Source organism: Mus musculus, chromosome 4 (genome assembly GCF_000001635.26).
Source record: "Mus musculus strain C57BL/6J chromosome 4, GRCm38.p6 C57BL/6J".
Lineage (NCBI taxonomy): Eukaryota > Metazoa > Chordata > Mammalia > Rodentia > Muridae > Mus > Mus musculus.
In genome coordinates, this window is record NC_000070.6 from 45,230,110 (window position 1) to 45,252,398 (window position 22,289).

The 22,289-nt window shown below is 45.4% G+C and overlaps 1 protein-coding gene and 1 long non-coding RNA gene across 7 annotated transcripts in view; one reads left to right on the top strand and one right to left on the bottom strand.

Annotated features, from left to right (window-relative positions):
• Positions 1-22,289, top strand: part of Frmpd1 (FERM and PDZ domain containing 1) — a 101,517-nt gene that overhangs the window by 45,690 nt on the left and 33,538 nt on the right. For all 6 annotated transcript variants that reach the window (XM_006538176.4, NM_001081172.2, XM_006538178.3 and 3 more), the window contains exons 3-5: positions 13,521-13,678; positions 14,463-14,565; positions 19,065-19,110. In XM_006538176.4, coding sequence (XP_006538239.1) covers positions 13,521-13,678; positions 14,463-14,565; positions 19,065-19,110 — 307 coding nt within the window. The remainder of the gene's footprint in view (positions 1-13,520; positions 13,679-14,462; positions 14,566-19,064; positions 19,111-22,289) is intronic.
• On the bottom strand, positions 4,614-13,881 carry Frmpd1os (FERM and PDZ domain containing 1, opposite strand). The gene is made up of 3 exons (NR_040666.1): positions 13,816-13,881; positions 7,332-7,421; positions 4,614-4,872 (listed from the first exon to the last, which is right to left on the bottom strand). It is a non-coding gene; the product is annotated as an FERM and PDZ domain containing 1, opposite strand (long non-coding RNA).

The following is a 22,289-nucleotide window of genomic DNA, read 5'->3' on the forward strand; positions in this document are numbered from 1 at the left end:
CCTCCCCCCAACACATCCACAGCCACACTCACCCCAAACCCCCATTCATACACAGCACACACACACACACACACACACACACACACACACACACGTTCACATAGACATCCCCATGCTTACACATGTCATATGTTCTTTCTGTGTCCTTGTTTCCTGGAGCTGTCCTTCTTTCCCATAGCCCCTGTTTCTTTCTAAACAAAGATGATATCAAATACAGATCTGATGTGGCTACACAAGACAACTTTAAAATAAAATTTCAAAGCCTTTGTTTTCGCCTGGGATCTTCTGATCTGGTCCTGCCACAGAGCTGAACTGGCAGGAGTCAGGTGTTACTGAGATGCACGCATCCCCCTGACGGAGCCAGGACAGCTGTTCTGCTGCCAACTGGCAAACTTGATCTGGGCTGTGCTGCCTGATTTCGGGTTCTCTGAGCCCCACTACAGGGGTGTGAGAAGACCCGTAGAATCAGCCCCATTTTACAGACAAAACATGAGGCTCAGAGAGGGACTTCAGAATGACTCATTTAAGACCACTCTCTCCCCTATTCAAAGACCTTTGGCGGCCTCCATTTTGTAAATGTGTGGGCGTTTTACCTGTATGTGTGCCTGTATCATGTGCTTGCAATGCCCCCAGAGGCCAGAAAGGAGCCTGGTCAGATCCCTTGGAACTGGAGTCATATTTAAAAAAAAAGCTAACCGTGGTGGCACATGCTTTTAACCCCAGCCCAGGAGCTTGGCTGAAGCGCTGGGACTTCTGTGAAGAAGCACCAGTCCTCTGTGAGAATCAACATCTCAGAGGTCCGCAGAGAATAAAGCGCACCATGGATATTGTGTTCCACCTGATGTGGAAGTCCTTCTGGCTCAGCCTCCTGTGAGACCAGCGAAACTGCTAGCCTAGAGGTGGCTGACTCACAGGAGCATTGCAGGTAGCCAGAGAGTGCTTGATTCAGGAATGAGACGATGGTTTCCCAACCCTGTGAGATTCCACTCCACAGCTTCTGTGGTGAGATACAGGCTGTCTCTGTATCCCACTCTGTGCTGGCTAGCTTCATGTCAGTGTGACACCAGCTAAAGTCAGCTAAAGAGGAGGGAACCACAGTTAGAAAAAACGCCTCCATAGGATGGGGCTGTGGGCAAGCTTGTAGGGCACTTTTTAAATTAGTGATTGATGGAGGAGGGCCCAGCGGGTGGTACATGGGTTCTGGCTTGGGCTGGGCTGGTGGTCCCGGGTTCTATAAGAACAGTGATATGAAAGCATAAGTCAAATAAACCTCTCCTCCCGAATTTGCTTTGGATGTTACATCACTGCCGTAGTGACACCGTCCTTCCCGCCTACCTTGTTCACTCCTTATGTGCAGTAAGACTGACAATACCTGTTGAAGAGAGACCCATTTAACTTGGCATTACCTGAGTCTTTCATTTGGAGCTTTCATGGCCTCCTACTTCTTTCATAAGTGTACATGGAAGGCAACCAACCTCTAGAAAGTTCTCTCCTCGAATCCCTCTTCATCACCTACAATGAAACTCTACCATTCAAAGCAGACAGTTCAGTAATTTTTAATGTATATTTGCATAGATCCAGGATTGTGTGACAGTCACCATAACTCCACTTTGGAATGCTGGCAGTACTCTACCAAGGATCCCTCCCCCCTCCCCCTCCCCCTCCCCCTCCCCTCACTCTCCCTCCCCCTTCCTCTCCAGCATTCACTTTGCTGCTGCTCCTCACTAGTCCCAGCTGCTTGCTGCCTGAACGAGAAATGCTCGTTCAGATAGTTCTCATAAATGGAGCCACTCATTTGAGGAGCCCTGCGCATGGTGCCTTCCTCTTAACATCCATTCAAACCCATGGCATGATAGCATGAATCAGTATCCTACCCTTTCACCTCCAAATAATCCCCCACTGTTGAGTATTTTGTCTACTCGTCAGCTGATACTGCATGATATAAGCATTGGGGTGGCCCCACTGTTGAGTATTTTGTCTACTCGTCAGCTGATACTGTGTGATATAAGCATTGGGGTGGCCCCACTGTTGAGTATTTTGTCTACTCGTCAGCTGATACTGTGTGATATAAGCATTGGGGTGGCCCCACTGTTGAGTATTTTGTCTACTCGTCAGCTGATACTGTGTGATATAAGCATTGGGGTGGCCCCACTGTTGAGTATTTTGTCTACTCGTCAGCTGATACTGCGTGATATAAACATTGGGGTGGCCCCACTGTTGAGTATTTTGTCTACTCATCAGCTGATACTGCGTGATATAAGCATTGGGGTGGCCTTCATTTTGTGACTATTATGAATTACGTGAACATTTGCCTAAAGCATTTTGGAGGGTAGTAGCCAGGTCATGTGGTGACTTTGTTTAATCTTTGGAAGAGCTGCTAAAGCGTCTGAAGTGACTATACTGTTTGCATTTCTACCAGTGTGGTGTGAGGGTTCGGTTCTTTGCCAAGACTTGTTGTTAGTCATCTTTTTTGGTAGTGGCCTTCATGGTAAGTGTCAAGTTGTCTTTTGTGTTCATTTACTTTTAAAATTTGTTCGTTAATTTTGGTTGCTTTTCTTTTCAGACAGGGCCTCGTTTAGCCCATAGCCTTGGGCTCACTGGAGCTCACTTGGGCTCCTGTAGCTTCAAATGGCCTTAAATTCCTCACCTTCCTAAATCTGACTCTTGAGAGCTGGAATTACAGGCATGTGCCCCTGACTTAGTTCTGGTTTCGTTGCTATGATAAAAAATACCCCGACAAAACACCTCAAGGGAAAAAACAAAAAGGTTATTTTAGTTCATAGTTCAGGCACAGTCCATTATGTGGAAAAGGTGGGGCAAGCAGGAATTTGAAGTAGATATTCATGTTGCTTCCTTGGGCAGAGAAGGGTGGTGCTCAGAGCTCTCTGTCTGTCTCTGTCTCTGTCTGTTTCTGTCTCTGTCTCTGTCTCTCTCATATCCAGGAGCCATCCTATAAAACGATGTCACCTCAGGCAACCCAGTCATGAAAATCCCTAGTAGGCATGGTGCAATTGCCCACCTTTAATCCCAACAGTCAGGAAGCAGAGGTGGGAGAAGCTCTCTGAGTGTGAGGCCAGCCTGGTCTACAGGCCAGCCTGGGATGAAACTGAGTCTCAAAAACAAAACAAAGCGGGGGTGGCGGTGGGGGGGAACCTTCCATGTCCTCTTGAGTGTCCTGCTGAGATGACAACTGGAGTCAACCTTTGCAGCCATCATCCCCAACTCTGTCTTGTGGTTTTGGTCTGCATTTTCCCAATTAGACAAAATGATATTGAACAGGTTTCTGTGCATCTAGAGAGCCCATCCATCTCTGTCTCTGTCTCTCTCCATCTCTCATCTTTTCTCTTTACTGAAGGGAAGTTAAAAAGAAGGAAGAGAGAGGCCCCCATTCTCAGCTACTGAAGACACCATTTCTGTGTCTCTGTCTCCAGAACAATTCACACAGTCTTCAAACTGCTTCTCACCTCTAACCCTGCACCCTTCAGGAGAAAAGTCTGTGGTACTTACCATCTGCCACCGCATCCTCCTGAGAGCCCCGCACCCCGTCCATCGACACCTCCTACCTTCAGCCATACCTCAGGTCCAGCTGCCTCCGCTGCCCCTGGAACACTCTGGTCATTTTTTATTACCCCAGTCAACTCTGTGCCCGTGTGGGTGTTCCAGAATGCACAAAGCTCCACCTGTAGTGTAGCCCCCTCCCATTGCTCGCCCGGTCCCCACACTGCGGGGTGACCTAGAACCTTCTGTGCTTGTTTGTTGCCACTATCCTTACCCAATTATCACTTGGCCCTTTTCCCCTCCTGTCATGTATGAGACTAGGACCAAGTATCTTGTTTTACAGAGTAACTTCAGCCATAGCAGAGTGTGTACTGTGTAATACATGCTCAATAAATTTGATTAATTTATTTTGAGAAAGGATCTTTTACTCTGTAGTTTTGGCTGGCCTGGAACTTGCTATGTAAATAAACTAGACTGGCTTTGAACTCTCAGAGGCACCCTGAGGGCTAGGATTCAAGGCATGTGGCATGTGTCACCATCCCTGACTTAAGGACATTTAAGGATTGGTAGGGAGCTGTTTTGTTTTGCTTTTGTTTTTTTGTTTTTGTTTTTTTGAGTCAGGCTTTTTGTGTGTGTAGCCCTGGCTGTCCTAGAATTAGCTCTGTAGACCAGGCTGGCCTCAAACTAAGAGACATATACCTGTTTATGCCCCTGAGGGCTAGTATTAAAGGCATGAACTACCAACACCCAGCATATATTTAAAATTTCCAAACTTGTGAGATGATTTTGTGGTTTTGCCACATGAGCACGGAAACCTGAATTCCATTCCTAGAATCCTTCAGAAGCTGAAAGGAGAGCACTGACTCCAGAGAGTTACCTTTTGGTCGCATGTGCAGAGTAACTCTCTCTCTCTCTCTCTCTCTCTCTCTCTCTCCTCTCCTCTCCTCTCTCCTCTCTCTTCTTTCCTCTCTCCTCTCTCTCTCTCTCTCTCTCTCTCTCTCTCTCTCTCTCTCACACACACACACACACACAAATACATAAACACACAAATAAAACACATACATATACATAAACATGCACACATACATATATACACACTCATAACGAATCAAAAATATTTTTATTTTAACTTTATTATGTGTGTGTCTGCATATTGTGCGACATGTGCATGTCTGGTACCTGCAGAGGCCAGAAAAGGGCATTGGGTCCCTTAGAACTGGAGTTATAGATGGTTGTGAGATACTATATGGTGCTGGGAATGGAACTTGAGTCCTTCAGGAAGAGCAGACAGCTCTCTTAAATGGTAAGCCATGGATTTTTTTCTGTCTCTCCTTCTTCCAAGAGTACATCTTGGTAGCACACAGTTTTAAGACACTAGAGAAATTGAAAAAAGGAAAAGGGATATTAAAAATACATTACAGATACAAGACCAGGACTTTGCATCTCATTGTTTGAGTCTCAGTAGTGTTGACTCATTAGCTAGGGCCAACAGTGAAGGAAGTTCCTTGAAGGGTTATCTGTGGTTGAGGAAGCAGGTCTGCAGTTAGACCGTTTTGCATTCATATTCTAGTTTTTTTAAAGACTTGCAATAATTTCAGTCTTGTACTTACTTTTACTCACAATAGCTGTTTCTCCATAATATTTAAATTTTATGTTTGGTTTGAAGTATATTACATAGTAGGAGTGGATCAGTGCACGGTAACTGTTCACACAATGAAAGCAGCACTAAGAGGAAAGGTCATAGCACTAAAGACCTCCATAAAGAAAAGAAGCAAACACACAGCAAGAGGAGGAGAGGCAGGAAAAAAAATCAAACTCAGGGCTGATATCAATTAGCAACAAAGAAAACGATACAAAGAATCAATGAAACCAAGAAATGGTTCTTTGAGAAAATCAATAAAATAGATAAACCCTTAACCAAACTAAAAGACAGACAGACAGACAGTATCCAAATAAACAAAATCAGAAATGAAAAGGGAAATATAACAACAGACACCTAAGAAATTCAAAGAATCATTTGATCTTCAAAAGACTGGACTCCAAAAGTTGGAAAAGCTTAAGGAAATGGGTAAATTTCTAGACAGTACAGACTGTTTAGAAAGAGCAGCATCACAGGGAAATTGTAACATAAAAACCTTAACTTGTCATTTTCCTTACAAATATATGAGGAGTTTTTGGTTCATTTGTTGTTTGTTTGTTTGTTTTGAGACAAAGTTTCACTATGTAGCCTTGGCTGATCTATCTGGAACTCATAGAGACCTATCTGTTCTTGCCTCCCAGGAATTGTTGGTTTTTTTCTGACACAGGGTTTCTCTGTGTAGCCCTGTTTGTCCTGGAACTCAATTCTGTAGACCAGGCTCACAGATTTGCCTGCCTCTGCCTCCCAAGTGCTGGGATTAAAGGTATGTGCCACTCACCCAGCCTAGTTTTCTTTTTAAATCGTTTTAGGACTATAGAAATGAGGCTATGCTGGCTTAGAAGCTGATATTCCACGTGTCCTTTCTCTGACAGAAGTTATTGTTTCTATATAGTTAAAGCACTTCTTTTCTTTGATGCATTTCTTTATTACATCTAAATTTAAAATAATCTTGACCTGGGGCTGCAGGGATTGCTCAGTCACTAAAAAGTGTACTTAGGTCCTTAGCATTCATGTCAAAGCTGGGTAGAGCAGGATATGTCTGGAACTCCAGCAATGGTGGGTCGCTACAGCTCATTGGCAAGCCAGTTCACCCAGATGGCGAGCTCCAGGTTCAGTGAGAACTCCCATTCCAAAAAAAATAAAAATAAAAATAAATTACAAAAGGCTCTGTCTCAAAAAAAGGAAACAAAGGGATTTTCAATATTCTCACAGAGAAGAAATGATAAATGACCTTGATTTGAACATCATGTGATGTATATAAGTATATTGATACCCCATAAATATGTACAGTTATGTGTCCTATATATGCAAAATTTTATTTCAAAAGGAAAAAATAAGGTGAAGCATGACCAGGAAAGGCATCCAGCATCAACCTCTGGCCTACACACACACACACACACACACACACACATTTTTTAAAAAATCTTAACCTAATGGAAGTTTTACTTTTTAATTGAGCATAGTTTAAGATACTCTTATCTTTAGTTCTTCAATGTTGAATTTATTTTAATATAATCTAGAGCATAAAGATATGGCTTGATTTTTTTTTTCCCTAGGATATTAAGCAGTTGTGAGTCACTTTGCCTGTGTAATTCACAGGTTTCTTGCTTCATCCTGACTCAGGTGATAAGAACCGTTCCTGGAGCCGGGCAGTGGTGGTGCACGCCTTTAATCCCAGCACTTGGGAGGCAGAGGCAGGCAGATTTCTGAGTTCGAGGCCAGCCTGGTCTACAGAGTGAGTTCCAGGACAGCCAGGGCTACACAGAGAAACCCTGTCTTGAAAAGAACCGTTCCTGGGCCATTGAACTTACTGACTGCTTTATATGGCTATGTTAAAACAACTTGTCTTAATTGTATCATACACCTCATTTCCTGTTAAACCAGGCTTCGCTTCCAGAGCTTTTGCTCCTGCCATTTCCTCCATAGTGAATAATTTCACCTGGTTATTAGTGCAAGCATGACATTGAATTTTCTAAACTTTAGAGATGAGAGCTCTACATAGCAAGATTAGTTTTATCTTTAAGCTCAGGAAAGAGATTTCTTTCAATCTAGCTTGACTCTCAGAACTGAATGTAGTTCACGTATGTACACCCACATATGTACATGTGGCATCTCAGTGTCACAAGCTCCTCCAACTGGCTTTACACACATCCCAGACTTATTTGTCCAGCCCCAGTATCCATAGCCTACTTACCATGAAGTAGAGGTGGCTTTTTCTGTCTTTTCCAATATTCCTGATGATAAATATCCTTTCAGGTACCAGATTTTTCTAATGCTTCTTGACCTGTGAGCAAAAGTAGAAAGATTTGAGCAAAGTCTGGAAGACAAGCTCTTGTGCTGGCCTTGAACTCATTGTGTGGTCCAGGCTGGCTGCCCCAGCTTCGCAAATGTTGGGATTACATTCTTGTTTACCTCCAAATCATGTTTAAAGTAGTAACAGGTCTGGGGATACAATATAGTAATATCACTTTCCTGGTGTATGTAAGGCCCTGGGTTCCATCCCTCAAAACACAAAATAATGAATAGTAAGGATGGAAAATATACCCTCAAGTGTGGGGGTGCTACACTCACAACATCTACATTGACTGCCCGCCTAGATACTGTCACAACACCAGGACAGTCCTCTGACTGTGACAACAAGCTAACTCCCTTTTCGATACAGACCCACCGCTATCCCAGCTTTTTCTGAATACACTTCAAGGTATAAAATCTGGTTTATACCAGAGTCAGCTTCTAAAAATCACTGAAGCTAAACATAATAGATTCAAAAGTGCTTCTCCACAAGCTGCTGGAACACGAGGGTGATTCTGCATAGAGGTAAGATACACTTCCCAGAGTCTCAGTGAACAGAGGAGAGGCCAGAGCATATTGGAAGCATAATCTATTTCCACCTGGCATTATTTTCTTTTTCAGTGTTATTGATCAGGTCAGCATGAACTCATGACCCATATGATTTAGCATTAACCTCTACAAACTATTTAGATGAATTGACCATGTTTTCTCTGCTCCTGCCTTAGGGGTAAATCCAGTTATCTAATGGGCACTCCATTAGCGTAATGACGAGTCTTCTGCTATTTGGTTGTAAACTCAGAGAAGTGGCCCCCAACTTATGATTGGAGCGCACCAGGCATTGCCACAGTGGTAGACAGATGGTTGGGGGGCACCAGGCATTGCCACAGTGGTAGACAGATGGTTGGGGGGCACCAGGCATTGCCACAATGGTAGACAGATGGTTGGGGGGGGGGATGCACCAGGCATTGACATAGAGGTAGACAGATGTGTTTTTGGATCACCATTTAGTTTTCTATTTAAAACATGTCTCAGAAGAGGACATTTCATTATAGAAACCGTTTCTTGCGGCTACTGTCAAATATTAAATGTTCTCTTCCAGAGAGACCAGCCTGTTCATAGACTTACATAATCCCTTTCCAAGCCAAAAGCTAGACGTGGCCTTTGGGGAAAATGTCAACTCCAGTCTTTGAGCCAAAGTCACAAATGCTATCCAGGGATTAATACACAATGGGGCCTTGTTTGTCTTCCACTGTTAAAGAGTACACCCTTTAAGGAAAAGTGTCAGATAAGTGAAGCCCACTCACCTAGAAAGCACAGAGATAGAGTCAGTCAAACCCCGTGGTAAGAGGGTGTGCTCTTTCGTTTATTCTCCAACAGTTACTGAGACCCTGGCTGGCTCTGAGTTCTTCGCATGGATTAAGAGAGGTTCAACTCTCAAAATGCGAACTACAACCTAGAGAGAACAGCAGAGTTTGCACTGGCCATGCAAATGTGAGGTCTATTTGAAATAAGGATACTAGTTGGGGATGAAGGCGAGGACTGTAATCCCAGCCTCTGCTCCTGCCTCTACTCAGGTGGCAGAGGCAGGAGGATCCTCAGTTGCATAGAGAGTTTGAAGCTAATCTGGATCTCACAAGAGCATAAGACAGGCTCAGAAAAACAAAGGGAGGTGCCGGGGAGATGACTCGGTGGGTAAAAGTGCCCGCCATACAACCTGACAACCTGAGCCCCAACCCTGGAAACTCTAAGCTCAGGGCGTGGCATGTGCTCCTCATCCCAGAACTTTTATTGTGAGAAGGGACACAGAGGCAGGAGAGTCGGCTGGAAGCTTGAGGGCCAGCTGTCCTGGAGCACGGAGCATGGTCACAGAAACAAGAGAGAACCTGCTGGACGGTAGTAGCTCACACCTCTAATCCCAGCACTCGGGAGGCCTCAGAGCTCTGTGAGTTCGAGGCCAGCCTGTGACCTGTATATGGGGCAGGAAGTGGGAAGTGGGTAGATATGGTTATGTGGGCACATTCAACAAATGGAGATACTACTGCCAAAATCATAAGACTGCGTAGGAGTTGGACAGGTTGGATATGTTGAGAATGAGAATGCAGATGAGTGTGTGTGTGTGTGTGTGTGTGTGTGTGTGTGTGTGTGTTGGATCCCAGCACCCATATGGTGGCTCACAATCACCTGTAACTCCAATTCCAGGGGATCCAATGCCCTATTTTGGTCACCAAGGGTACCAGGCATGTATGTGGTGCACATACATGCATGCAGACAAATACTCATACACATGAAATAATAAATTTAAAATAAAAAGTGAAAACCAGCAACAATAAAACAAAAATCAAGATCCAGTCTCTTTATAAAAGCCAAAATTAGGCTAGAGAGATGGCTCAGCAGGTAAGAGCACTGACTGTTCTGCCAGAGGTCCTGAGTTCAAATCCCAGCAACCACATGGCTCACAACCATCTGTAATGGGATCTGATGCCCTCTTTTGTGTGTGTCTGAAGACAGCTGCAGTGTACTCATATAAATAAAAAAAATTAATAACGTCTTTTAAAAAAGCTAAAATTTCTCCTGTTTTATTATGAGGGGCTAACATAATCTGATAAGTTACATATCCCAGCATTCCTCAGTGGTGACTATACCCTGCTGTTGCTACCGCTGCTATTATTGTTCCCATTAACTAATAAAATTTGTTTTCTTTTTTTGGATTATGAAGACAGTCTCAGGCAGCCTGAGCCAGCCTAATTCACTGTGAAGCCAGGATAACCTTGAACTCTTGGTCTGTCTTCCTCTGCCTCCCAAGTGCTAGAATTACAGGCATGTGCCACCATGCCTGGACTTATTTTTTCTAAATGTATTTTTTAATCTGAGAGAATTTCTAATCCGTATGACATTAAATCTGTGTTTTAACGGAGCGCTTTTATTGTTCTGTTTTAATCCTCTCCCTGCCCCAGCAACCCAGTCTGACTAGTACTGGATTTGTCTTCCTTTAGGGCCTCGGTGACAGTTTCATCATCCCCCTTAGATAAATCTCTCAGACCCTGAGTTAACGAATACACACCACTAATTTTTGTTAGCTGAATTTCTGATGGTGCTTCCTAGCTGCCTAACATTAGCTCATTAAAAACGCCTGGCATCAGATATACCTTCACCTAATCTGTTTTTAATGAGTTGCTGGAGTCTTTTTGTGACTGTTTTATTTTATCCTCCAATTCCACCAATTTCTTTTATAGCCCTGGAAAAAGGTGGCAGTCAGAGGGATGTTTCAGTGCAAAAAAAAAACAAGCAAACAAACAAACAAACAAACAAAAAACCAAAAGAACGGCACGCTATGCAGGCCTTCCAGCCTGGGTTCAACCCTCAGAACCAAGTAAATGTGGAAGAAGAACAGAACACACATGCGTGAACACACACACACACACACACACACACACACACATACACACACACACACACACATGACACACACACACACATGCACACACACACACACACACACACACACGACACACATTAAGTAAAATTAAATTAATATGGAGAAAGGTGATTCATGATCACTTTCTGTGTTTATTTCTCCTATCATTTTCATCCCTGATTAAATAATAAAGTTTTCTTCTGTAACATTAAATAGCCATAGTATCCTTTGTTGTTTTAAAAGCACAGATAATTGTTTTCTCATGGCTTATTTTATGTGTATGAATGTCTTGCCTGCATGTGTGTATATGTGTGCACTGCATGTTTGACCCCAGGGTGTTCAGAGACCACCATGGGCATCACATTCCCTGGATCTCAAGTTGCAGACAGTTGTCAGCTGCCTGTGTCCTGTCAGCAGGAACTGCACCTGAGTCCTCTGCAAAAGCACTAAGCGCTCTTGACTGCTGAGCCATCAGTGTGGCTCCAAATGTGTGTGTGTGTTTAAAGAGGCAATGATGTCTCCCTACATTGCTCAGGCTGGCCTTAAATGCAAAGGTTCTCCCGTCATCCTATCTCAGCCTTCCAGCAGAGAACAACCGATGTGCCTGGCAGCCGTTTGATAGCTGTAAAGTTTCCAGTCTGGAGGGATGGCTTAGTGGTTAAGAGCACTTGCTGTGATCTGGAGTTCGGTCCTCAGCACCCACATTCAGGTAACTCACAACTACCTGCAAATCTAACTCCAGAGGATTCAATGCCCTCTTCTGACCCCAAGGGTACTTGAAGTTGTGTGTACATACACACAGATATGCAGCACTTACATACACATAAATTTAATATTTTTTGTGTTGTTTTTCTGAGGCAGTCTTAGGTAGCTCATTGTGGCTTTGAACTCCTAAGCCTCCTGCCTCTGCCTTTCAAATGCTGGTGTTACAAGTATGGGCTGCTATGCCTTGCTCTTTTGGAGCAAGAGAGGACAGGGTTTACGTACATACACACACACACACACACACACACACACACACAATACACACACACACTATATGTGGCAAGAGCTTGGGTTGTAAGTATACTCACTATGCTTGGCTTAAAGTTTGACTTTTAATCAGGACTATGATTTAAGTTATGGACATTTTCATGATTTCCTGCCTTGTGTTAGGTCCCTCTGCAGATCCTTACTTTTGTATTAGCATTTGCACTTCCTAGAGGACCCCACCACCACCACCCTGTCCCTGCTTTTAAGCAGTGAGACTCTGATCATCTCTGTAGTCTCAGAAAACTGGCCCTGGGAGACTGTTTAATACTTCCTGGGTTTTGTTTGGTGTTGAGGTCATTATAAGTGACAGCGCCTGATAGGTTAGGTCCTGTTGCATCAGGCAGAGTTCCTGACAGTGTTTAGTAAATAGATGAGAATCCGCCACAGACAGTGCTTGCAGAGACCTGAGGGGACTGTTACTCCTCCACAGCCCTCCTGTTTATAATAACGGTCAACGCCTCGGCCCATCAGCCCATCGCTCTTGGCCCTTCCTCGGAATCAACCACTGAGTGTTAGGGCAGAAACAACCATTTGCTGGGGCAGACAGATGAAAAATAGTTTGTGATTTCCTTCATGGTTTTAAGAGATGGGAAAACACAGCTTTCGACTTCCCTGCTTTTAGATGTAGAGAGAATATGTGTGTTTTTAGAGATTAATACTGAGGCAGTTCCTGCTATCTGGGATTTCATATAGAAATCCTCACAGTTTCAAAGCTCATCAAATTAAAAAGAATGCGTTATAAAGGCAAAGAAGTAAACCAGCTAAGGCACCTCCATCTATACAATAAGCCCAGCAGCAAACAGCTAAGCAGACAGACGACCCCCAGGGCTGGAGAGATGGCTCAGGGCTTCAAGCACTGGCTACTCTTGGAGAGAACCAGACTTCAGTTCCCAGCATCCATGTTTGTAACTTACATCCTCCTCTAGTTCCAGCTCCAGGGGAGCCTCTTCTGCCTTCCATGAGTCCTCACACACACGCACACACACACACACACACACACACACACACACACACACACACACAGAGAGAGAGAGAGACAGACAGACAGACAGACAGACAGACGCACATGGACATACACAGACACAAATAAAAACTCAAAGTGAAATGTTTAAACAGTAAACCTTCGTCCCTGTACTTTCTGTGGCTTTCCTTCTCCACTCAAGCCGTCCGTCCATCCGTCCTACTGGAATACCTGTCAGTCCATCTGCTCTTCTAGTCATTGACTCTGTATTCAGAACCTGAGCTATTTATGTCTAAATCCAACTCAAACCCTACCTCTTCCAGGCAGGATTTCCTGTGCCCGCCCCTGTTCTTCTGCCTTCTGGTGTCCACGGCATCTCCAGAGCATGGTGCTCAGTCCTATTCGATGTTGTCTTCAGTACTGTGCCTTATCTCGCTCAGCACTTAACACAGAGGCAGAAAGCTGAGCGAGGCCAGCCTGGGCTTCGTAACCTTACCTTATCTCCAAACACAAAGGGCTGCAGAGTTAGCTTGCTGGCACAAACAAAACGCTGGTTTGAGCCCAGCACTGAAAGAAAAGGCTTCTCCTCAGACTTTCCTCTGTTATCCTTGGGCTGACCCGGATGGTAGCCTCCTTTTGAAATTCTGTGTATCTGTTTTACCATCTGACTCCTTCTCTTCTAGAGCTAAAGTCGCTGCAGCTGATGGGCCACCCGGGAACCCAGCCCAGGCACTCACGCCAGTGAGGCACACAGTAACACTAGACAAAGATGTCCTCCTCCAGAACTATGGATTCCACATTTCTGAGACTCTTCCCCTCACAGTGGTGGCTGTCACAGCAGGTACGGGCTGATGGGGAACTGGGAAACGATCTTAGCCTCTTAGGGAGAGTAGCTGGGCTTCTCTCCACCACCACCACCCCACGCCCCCCCCCCTGACGCCCACCCCCCTGACCTGTAAAAAAGGCAGAATGTGCTACCTGAGAAGCTAGAAAATTCTGACCCCCTCCCAGGGCTTTCCACTTTCCTTTGGTGCAGGATGGAGTGGCCCCAGGAACCCTTGCTCCTCTGAGCCCAAGACTCCCCCACTGGCCTTGGCCAGGGCTCCTGCACTCCTGTGGCTTTCAGGCCTATGTCAGGCAGGAAAGGTATTTGGATAAGCTGGCCCTCCTCTTTGACTCCTGCATGTCCTGGCTGGCAAGTTTCTACGGAGAGAATAATAGAAACGATTGATTTGTTTTCACACTGTCTCTGTGAAATCTAGGCTGTGCCGGAGGGAAAAGGAGCTGGCTGGGAGAGTCTTTGTTTTCATGCTTGGTGTTAGGTTTGATGCTGGTTAAAATGCATCAACTTCCGTTTATCTATGTGAGAATGTATACACACTCAATTCCTTGGCCGGCTGTGACAATTTGGACAGCTCTGTTCCTTTTCTTTCTGTGGCCAGTCTCCACCATCTCTTGAAACTGATGAGAAGTCGGTAGGTGCCTTTCCTGTGGTCTACAACGAGAAAAACCATGCTCTATATGAGCCAGTGTTTAAGGGTCCTAGGCTGCCATGCCAAGGTGCACTGTGACGGGTGGTGGCTCCCCCTCTGGGCCTGGGCAGTTACCTGTTTTCTATCCAACAGGCGGCTCTGCTCACGGCAAGCTTTTCCCTGGTGATCAGATTCTCCAAATGAACAATGAACTGGCTGAAGACCTTTCCTGTGAACGAGCGGCTGATATTCTCAGGTACTCACCTATCTGTGCGAATCCAGAGTCGGTCAGTCGGGTGATCAGATAGCAAAGTGAACCCTCAGGAAGGCTGTGGCTGGCCTGTCCCCTTTAAAGCACCAGAGCAGTTCCATCTCAGACAGTGGCATTTTGGCTATGACAGTATTATGATCTGCCGTCTTCTACCTGGCACTGTTGTAGGATAAATATCACACTGTGAACCCCACCAGAGATTGTGTTAGTTGCTGAAAAAAAAAAAAAACACAACAAACAAAAACAAAAAACCAAAACTGTTTCTAGTTGTGGTGTGGCTCAGCCCTTAGCACACACCTTTATTCCCTCTGGCTGAAATGCAGACACGCTCTTAGTACACACCTTTAATTCCAAACAGCAAAGGTAAAATTAGTTTGCACCCATATTTGAAATTGATGTCTAATTGAGTGGCAGACAAAGTGATGAATCGGAGCAAGATTTGACAGAACAGGACAGGCCCAACTCTCATGAGAAGAGAGAGGAGAAAGGGGGAGGGGAAGGAGCAGTGCAGAGGGAGAGAGAGAGGAGAAGGAGGAGTTGTACAGAGACAGGTTGCAGAGAGAGAACAAGCTAGACACAGGTGACAACCGAACAAGCCAGACAACGAGAAGGAGCCAGAAGATTAGAACATACTACCAAAATTAGTATGAGGCCAAGCAGAGCAATTTAGTCAAAATCTGAAAGAAGCCAGATTGAGTCAGTCATCTTAGAGAGGAGTTTGAGCCAGACAGCTGACTTGAACCTTCCAGCCAGAGCGCTGAAAGAACTAGAAAGGATGAACTCATTCAGCAGTAAGTCTCAGAGACTGGAAACATTCTAGGCCTAGATTAGATTGTACGGAGGCTGGAAACTGTCTAGGCCTAGAGTGGATTGTACGGAGGCTGGAAACTGTCTAGGCCTAGAGTGGATTGTACGGAGGCTGGAAACTGTCTAGGCCTAGAGTGGATTGTACAGAGGCCGGAAGCTTCAAGGACTGGGCCTAGGTCAGCAGACTGAGGCAGTAAGCGTCAGGGACAACAGTTACATTAAGTGAATAAAAGTTGCCTTTACAAGTATGGCTTGCTATCTTCCGCCTGCCTGTAGAACTTGGCAGGCATAGAATGCATATTTATCAAACCTCCGCTAGGCCTAAAACTCCATGCTAAGCACTGTAGTGAGTAAGTGTACTGGTGGATACTGCATAGACACTACCCTGGGAGGAGTGATGGTAGCATATGACAAAGGTTGAAGTAAATAGACGCCAGTGTTTGTCTTTAATCCTGTCACTGGCTTCTTGAGTGTCCTGTTACAGCCTGACGGCATACACATGGTTTGGTGACGTGGCACCTACAGCTTTCTGTGGTGTCGTTGCGATTTACACAAATGCTTCCCTATCTGCCTGGACCTTCCCAAGCAAGAGCAGGGCACTCCATAAGTGTAGAGGATACTCCATAAGACAAGAAAACATGTAGCACTGAGAATTGGCCACCCCCCATTAAAGGTGGGCAAAAAAAGACAGCGCTGAGGTAGGGAAAGGCTAACAGCGTATGTCAGGACATTTGCAGCCTTGGGCTTTTAAATGTCCACTCAGCACTGCTTTGTGACTTGGATAGTCATAGAGATGAGAAGCAGGGCTCGGTGAGTGTAGCATCTGCTTCCCGAGAGCTGGCCGGCCTGGCTTCCGGTTGGTACGCTCATCTGTGAGCATCTCTGAGGCAGCAGGAATAGGTAGCATCCACAAAGCCGGAGAAGGAGGCACTAAAGATGCAGAGCGCCATGTCCGCCCTCGGGAGCACAGTCTCACTGTGGAGGCAGACAGTTCCAGTTAAGACTCACCGAGAACCCGTGAAGCCCAACCCGACGTCGCTTCAGGAATGCCAGAGGCGTAATTGAGTCGGTGAAGCGGGCAGGAAAGGATTCGATGATTTTATTTAAAAATGAGTATAGCAACCTCAAAGTTTGCTTTCTAGGTTATTGGGCTGTTTTCCCAAAGAGGATCATTCCCAACAGATGTGTGTGTGTGTGTGTGTGTGTGTGTGTGTGTGTGTGTGTGTGTGTGTTCGCGTGTGCGCACGCGCACACTACTGATACTTCTGTCAGTCTTAAACTCCGAGGGATCAACAAATGCATTTATAACTTGTAACTTTAAGCTACAGTCTGGAACTGGGTGTTTAGGTAACACTTGGCCCCTGTCTGCTCACGGAGCATCGAGTCTGGGCAAGGAACCCTGGGAGGCAGAGGCAATCCACTCCCCGGCCAGGCCAGCCACCTGCAAGCCTGTGCAGATCAGCCTGGTGCACACCCTTCCCAGATGAGGATGCGCGAGCTTAGCAGGAAGTCGAGCCGAGAAGCCAGGCTACAAACACAGGGGACTCCCAGCTTAGGAGGGAGCAAAGAAGAGTTTCAGTTGTACCCTATTCATTCATTCATTCATTCATTCATTCATTCATGAGGCTGTGTCTCTTGTATCCAGGCTGGCTGGCCTCAAACTCCTATGGCCTTGAGCTTTATATCTTCCTGCCCCCACCTCTGCAGTACTAGGAGGCAGGTGTGTGTCACCACACCCAGACCATGTGACACTGGGGACCAAATCCAGGGCTTTATGCATGCTAGGCAAGTATCTGTGTTCTCTTTCTCTGGGGCAGGACCTTTCCTGCCAGGTAGAACTTGGGTGATGCTCCCGGTAAATGAATGAACTTGGACAGTAGGATGCGGGCAGAGGTGCGCTGAACGCTTCCCTTTGCCCTAAGAAACAGTCTGGGGGTGGAGAGATGGCTCAGCAGTTTAGAGCACTGACTGCTCTTCTAGAGGTCTTGAGTTCAATTCCCAGCAACCACATGGTGGCTCACAACCATCTGTAATGGGATCCGATGCCCTCTTCTGGTGTGTCTGAAGACAGCTACAGTGTTTTCATATATATATAATAGACAATTTTTAAGTTTTTTTTTTTTTTTTTGGTTTTTCGAGACAGGGTTTCTCTGTGTAGCCCTGGCTGTCCTGGAACTCACTCTGTAGACCAGGCTGGCCTCGAACTCAGAAATCCGCCTGCCTCTGCCTCCCGAGTGCTGGGATTAAAGGCGTGTGCCACCACGCCCGGCTCAATTTTTAAGTTTTAAATAGATAATTTAAAAAGAAAGAAAGAAAGAAAGAAAAGAAACATTCTGGGAGGTAAATCCCAAATTATGGAGTGTCCTGAGTGCCAATAGAGCAAGACCCAGTGTCATTCCCCGGAGAAGGAGGCAAGGATAGACTTCTGCCTGAGGTGTGCTGTGACTCTGCTCCTGTGCGTGTGGAGATCTCCGCATGGACTGCTCTTGTAGCTTGGTGTCCTGGGTCTGAAAGCAAGGCATATTTTTAACTCATTTTTGTTGAAAAGGGTAAACAGACAGACAGACAGACAGACACAGATATATAGACAAAGATATCCAGAATAACCTGACAGTTACAACAACAAAATCTGTCTCTAATTTCTCCAAAGATCTCTGAGGCCCAGTGTCCTTTGTTCAGCACTGGGACCTTGGGTTCTTTGTGACTGACCTCTGAAAAGGCCTGTGCTCACATGAACTGGGGCAGAAGCAACCCCTAGACAGTGGGAACCCTCAGGTTGAGCGTAAGCATGGGAGGGGACGATGGACCCCTTCCATTGACCTAAACGTTTGTATTGGAAGAAGGCAAATGAACGCTTCAAACTGCTGCTTTTTGTAGGCATGGCAAGGTGGTGGGGGTGGGGTGGGTGGGGGTGGGGGGTGGGAGTGGGGATGGGTGGGGGTGGGGTTCCACTCGTGCTCCTTCTTGGTGGAAGTGTGACAGTTACCTGTCAGATCACCTTTGAAATCTCCACGTTAATTTGAGACAACTGTCTCTTGATTGTATGCCTGGGCTCACTGCAGTGAGTTGGACACTACAGACTAGTTGGCTCCTATCTGATAGGTGCTATCTACCGAGGAATGTTTAGCCTTCGTGTTTTGAAACAGGAGCCTAGATTACCTGTGTTGTCACTGTGCTAAAACAACAAAACAAAACAAACCACACACATGAACTGGCCAATACCCACTGCATGAGCTTTCTACTGTATGACACTGAAGGAAGAGCCTTGGGGGCAGAGTGGACAGATGGAAGAACCGGGCATCCGGGGAGGAGCATGAGCCAAAGAGGCTTTTCTGAAGAGTAGGGTTTACCACAGTCACCACACACAGATCCTCACAGACACACACATACTCGCACATGCGCGCATACACACACACACACACACAAAGACACAGACAGACACACAGATGCACACACACAGATACACATAAAGGCACACACAGAGGGACACAGATGCACAGGTGCACACACATACCCAGACACACAGACACACACAGAGACAGACACACAGATGCATGTACACACACACATACACAGACACACAGGGAGACAGACAGCACAGATGCGTGTACACACACACACACATACACACACACAAATGACTGAAACCTTTTCTTTTATCCTTTTCTGTTTTTCAGGGAAACTGAAGATGCTCTTTCAATTACAGTTGTCCGCTGCACATCGGTAAACCTCTCTTTTTGTTCTATATGTTAGTTTCACTCTCCCTGATCCAAAGACACTAATGCTCTTGGACGATATCCCGTAGTCAGTAGGGCAGAGGTCAGAGGGTGGCAGTTGCCAGGCAGTGGATGGCTAGTCAGCCAACATGGCTTGAAGCCCTCCTGGACATAGGTGCTGTGGAGGAAACAGATATGGTCCAGGCCTTAGGGACCTGCTGCTCAGGGGAGGAGACCATCTGTGATGCACAGTGTGCTAATGGAGGGACGTCAAACTGGAAGCTCCAAGACAGGCTTGGGGGAACGACTTTGGACAAGTCTCTTCTTCAAGTTTTCACTGGTGACAGTAACTGCCTTGTCTGTCTGACGGATCATCCAAAGCACCAAATGAGGTGCCGGGAGTGACAGTTTTATCATCTGAGGCCAACCAGGAGGCAGGATGTAAGTGTGATGACCTCAACACAGGATAGCTCGTGGGATCAAGTTGTAAGAGCAAACTGACCAAGGAGGAGATGTTGACCAAAAAATTCTCATTTTAAGAATTTGACTAAACAATAGATCAAAAAAGGAAGTGGGAATAACATACAGAATTTTTTTTTTTTTTTGAGACAGAGTTTCTCTGTATAGCCTTGGCTGTCCTGGAACTCACTTTGTAGACCAGGCTGGCCTCGAACTCAGAGATCCACCTGCCTCTGCCTCCCGAGTGCTGGGATTAAAGGCATGCGCCACCACGCCCGGCTAACATACAGAATTTTAATAATGTATTTAATAACCTAACCTGATTGACCACCTACTAGATTACCAAGGAAGTGCAGCAAATAATTTTTAAATTAAAAAAAAAAAAGCATATAGGTTTAGGTGTGGTGGCTTACACTTAAAATCCCAGCTCCCAGGAAGCTGAGATTTGATCTCAGGAGGATCAAATGTTTGAGGCCAACCTGGGCTACAGAGCAAGCCCAAGGCTACCTTAGACTTTATATGAGATCCTATTAAAAAATACACAAAGAAAAATAAATGAATAAAGCTATAAAGATTTCCTTTCCTGAATATAATTTTAAATAAAAACTGAGCTGTGTGTGAGGGCACAGGCATTTAATCCCAGTACTTGAAAGGACAGGAAGGAGATCCTGGTCTACATTGTAGGTTCTAGGATAGTCAGGGCCACATGGGAACAACAACAAGAGCAACAAAATTACTTTGTGTTGAAGCTGTGATCAGAGTAAAATTGATAATCTTAACTGTTTCTACTAGTTAAAAAGGAAATCAATTAAGTATTTGGTGAAAAGTTAGAAAAAAATAGAACCAAGAAGATGGGGATGCATGGAATTGTCAGGCAGGGGCAGAAGTTCAAGGCTAGCCTCAGCTACTTAGCCAGATGAAGGCCAGCCTGGGCTATATGAGATCCTGTCTCAATAAACTAAAACAATCAACAAAAATGATTAAAGAGAATAATAAGAATCAAACTTTCCCTTTTATATATAGTGAATTCTGCCTCAGGCTCCCGGGAGCCGGTACTGTAGTTATGTATGTAAGACCTCAACTGTTTTAAGTAGTTGGAACACAGGCATGCTTATGCCTACCATACTCTGTTATAGAGTAGGTATTGGTGCATGCCCGATGGCCCGAGTGCAGTGCCTGGGACCTCGATAGTGAAAAGAAAGAACCAGTTCCTCCATGGTGTCTTCTGACTGCCATGTGGGCCTAGTAACATGTGACTGTCACTGCACACACACATACACAGGCACATATGCACACATGAGTGCACACAAAATAATGTAATTAAAAAATTATTTTTAGTACTCTCATTCCATTCATTTACATCTCAAATGATATCCCATTTCCTGGTTACCCCTCCACCACCCTCCCCTCCCCTTTGCCTGTTTGAAATAAGATACAAACAATACGGATGACTGACTATTGGCTATTGGAGGTTTCCTGTGCACACAGCCATAGGAAGGAGGACAGAGGAAGAAATGGCCCTTTAGTCGCATGAAAACATAACATTTCTGTGGTCCCAACACTCCGTAAACAAAGAAATAGTCTTTTCTCCCCATTCAACAAGTGTTTTATTTTTACTTCTTGGGAACAGTAGGGGAGAAAGTCACCCAATTAGAATTAAAATGTTTGCTATAAATATGTCGGGCTGAGTGTTCTATGCAGGCTGCGTGGAGGCTTTTTTATTCCTGCCAAAGTCTGTCTATGAAATAATGTGAACCCGATATAAAGATGGAGAGGGCTAATCAGTGTAATAACAGTGCAGGTGGTAAGCCTTTCTTTTTATTTAGCTTATTATCATCTCAATGGGAAACATCTTAATCTTAATTAGGTGGGGGTTTCCCCCGCAGCAGTTCCACGAAATGGACAAAATACAGCACTTGGTTCTGTCAGGCAGAAAGTGGCACGTAGCCGTGCGGCTTACAAATTGGAAAGTAGGGGAGGAAAAATTGTCTGTATTCCCATACCAAGCTTTCCCAGCAGAAACGTGAGCACCACACCCAGGAGGACCCACAGGGGAGCCCACCCGGACCCCTGAGAAATGCCCTGACCATAGGCTGGGCCTCTTCCAGAAGTGTCCCAAACCATTTTACAGACATGGCAGCGTGAAAAATGACCAAGCTGTGTGTACCAAGCAAGATTGATGTTGCTGCAGTTATGGGAGATTCTTAGAATATAATTGAGACAGATTGGGAATTATAAAATCCGAAGCTTAGACATTCATGACTATTTCTCTAGAATGCAGGTTTTATGGAAAAATACATTCTGGCTTAAAGTTCGCATTAAAAAATTGATATTGTTCTTAAATTTCATGTGCATGTATGCATCTGTGCGTGGGTTTGTACACCTGGGTGCAGGGCCCAGGGGAGCTGGAGGAAGGCACCGGGCTCTTGGGAGGCACAGGCAACTGAGCTACCCGAGGTGGGTGCCGGGACTCGAGCTCAGGTTCTCTGGAAATGTAGCATGGATTGTTCGTTGTTGTTGTTTATCTGAGACAAAGTCCCACCATGTAGCCATGGCTGTCCTGGAACTCACTGTGTAGACCAGGCTGGCCTCAAAGTCAGAGAAATCCTCCTGCCTCTCTGCCTTCTGAGCACTGAGGGATTAAAGATGTGTAACACTGAGACCCCAGGGCAGCACAGACTCTTAACCACTGAGCCATCGCCTCAGCCCCAAGTCTGCATTTTTTGT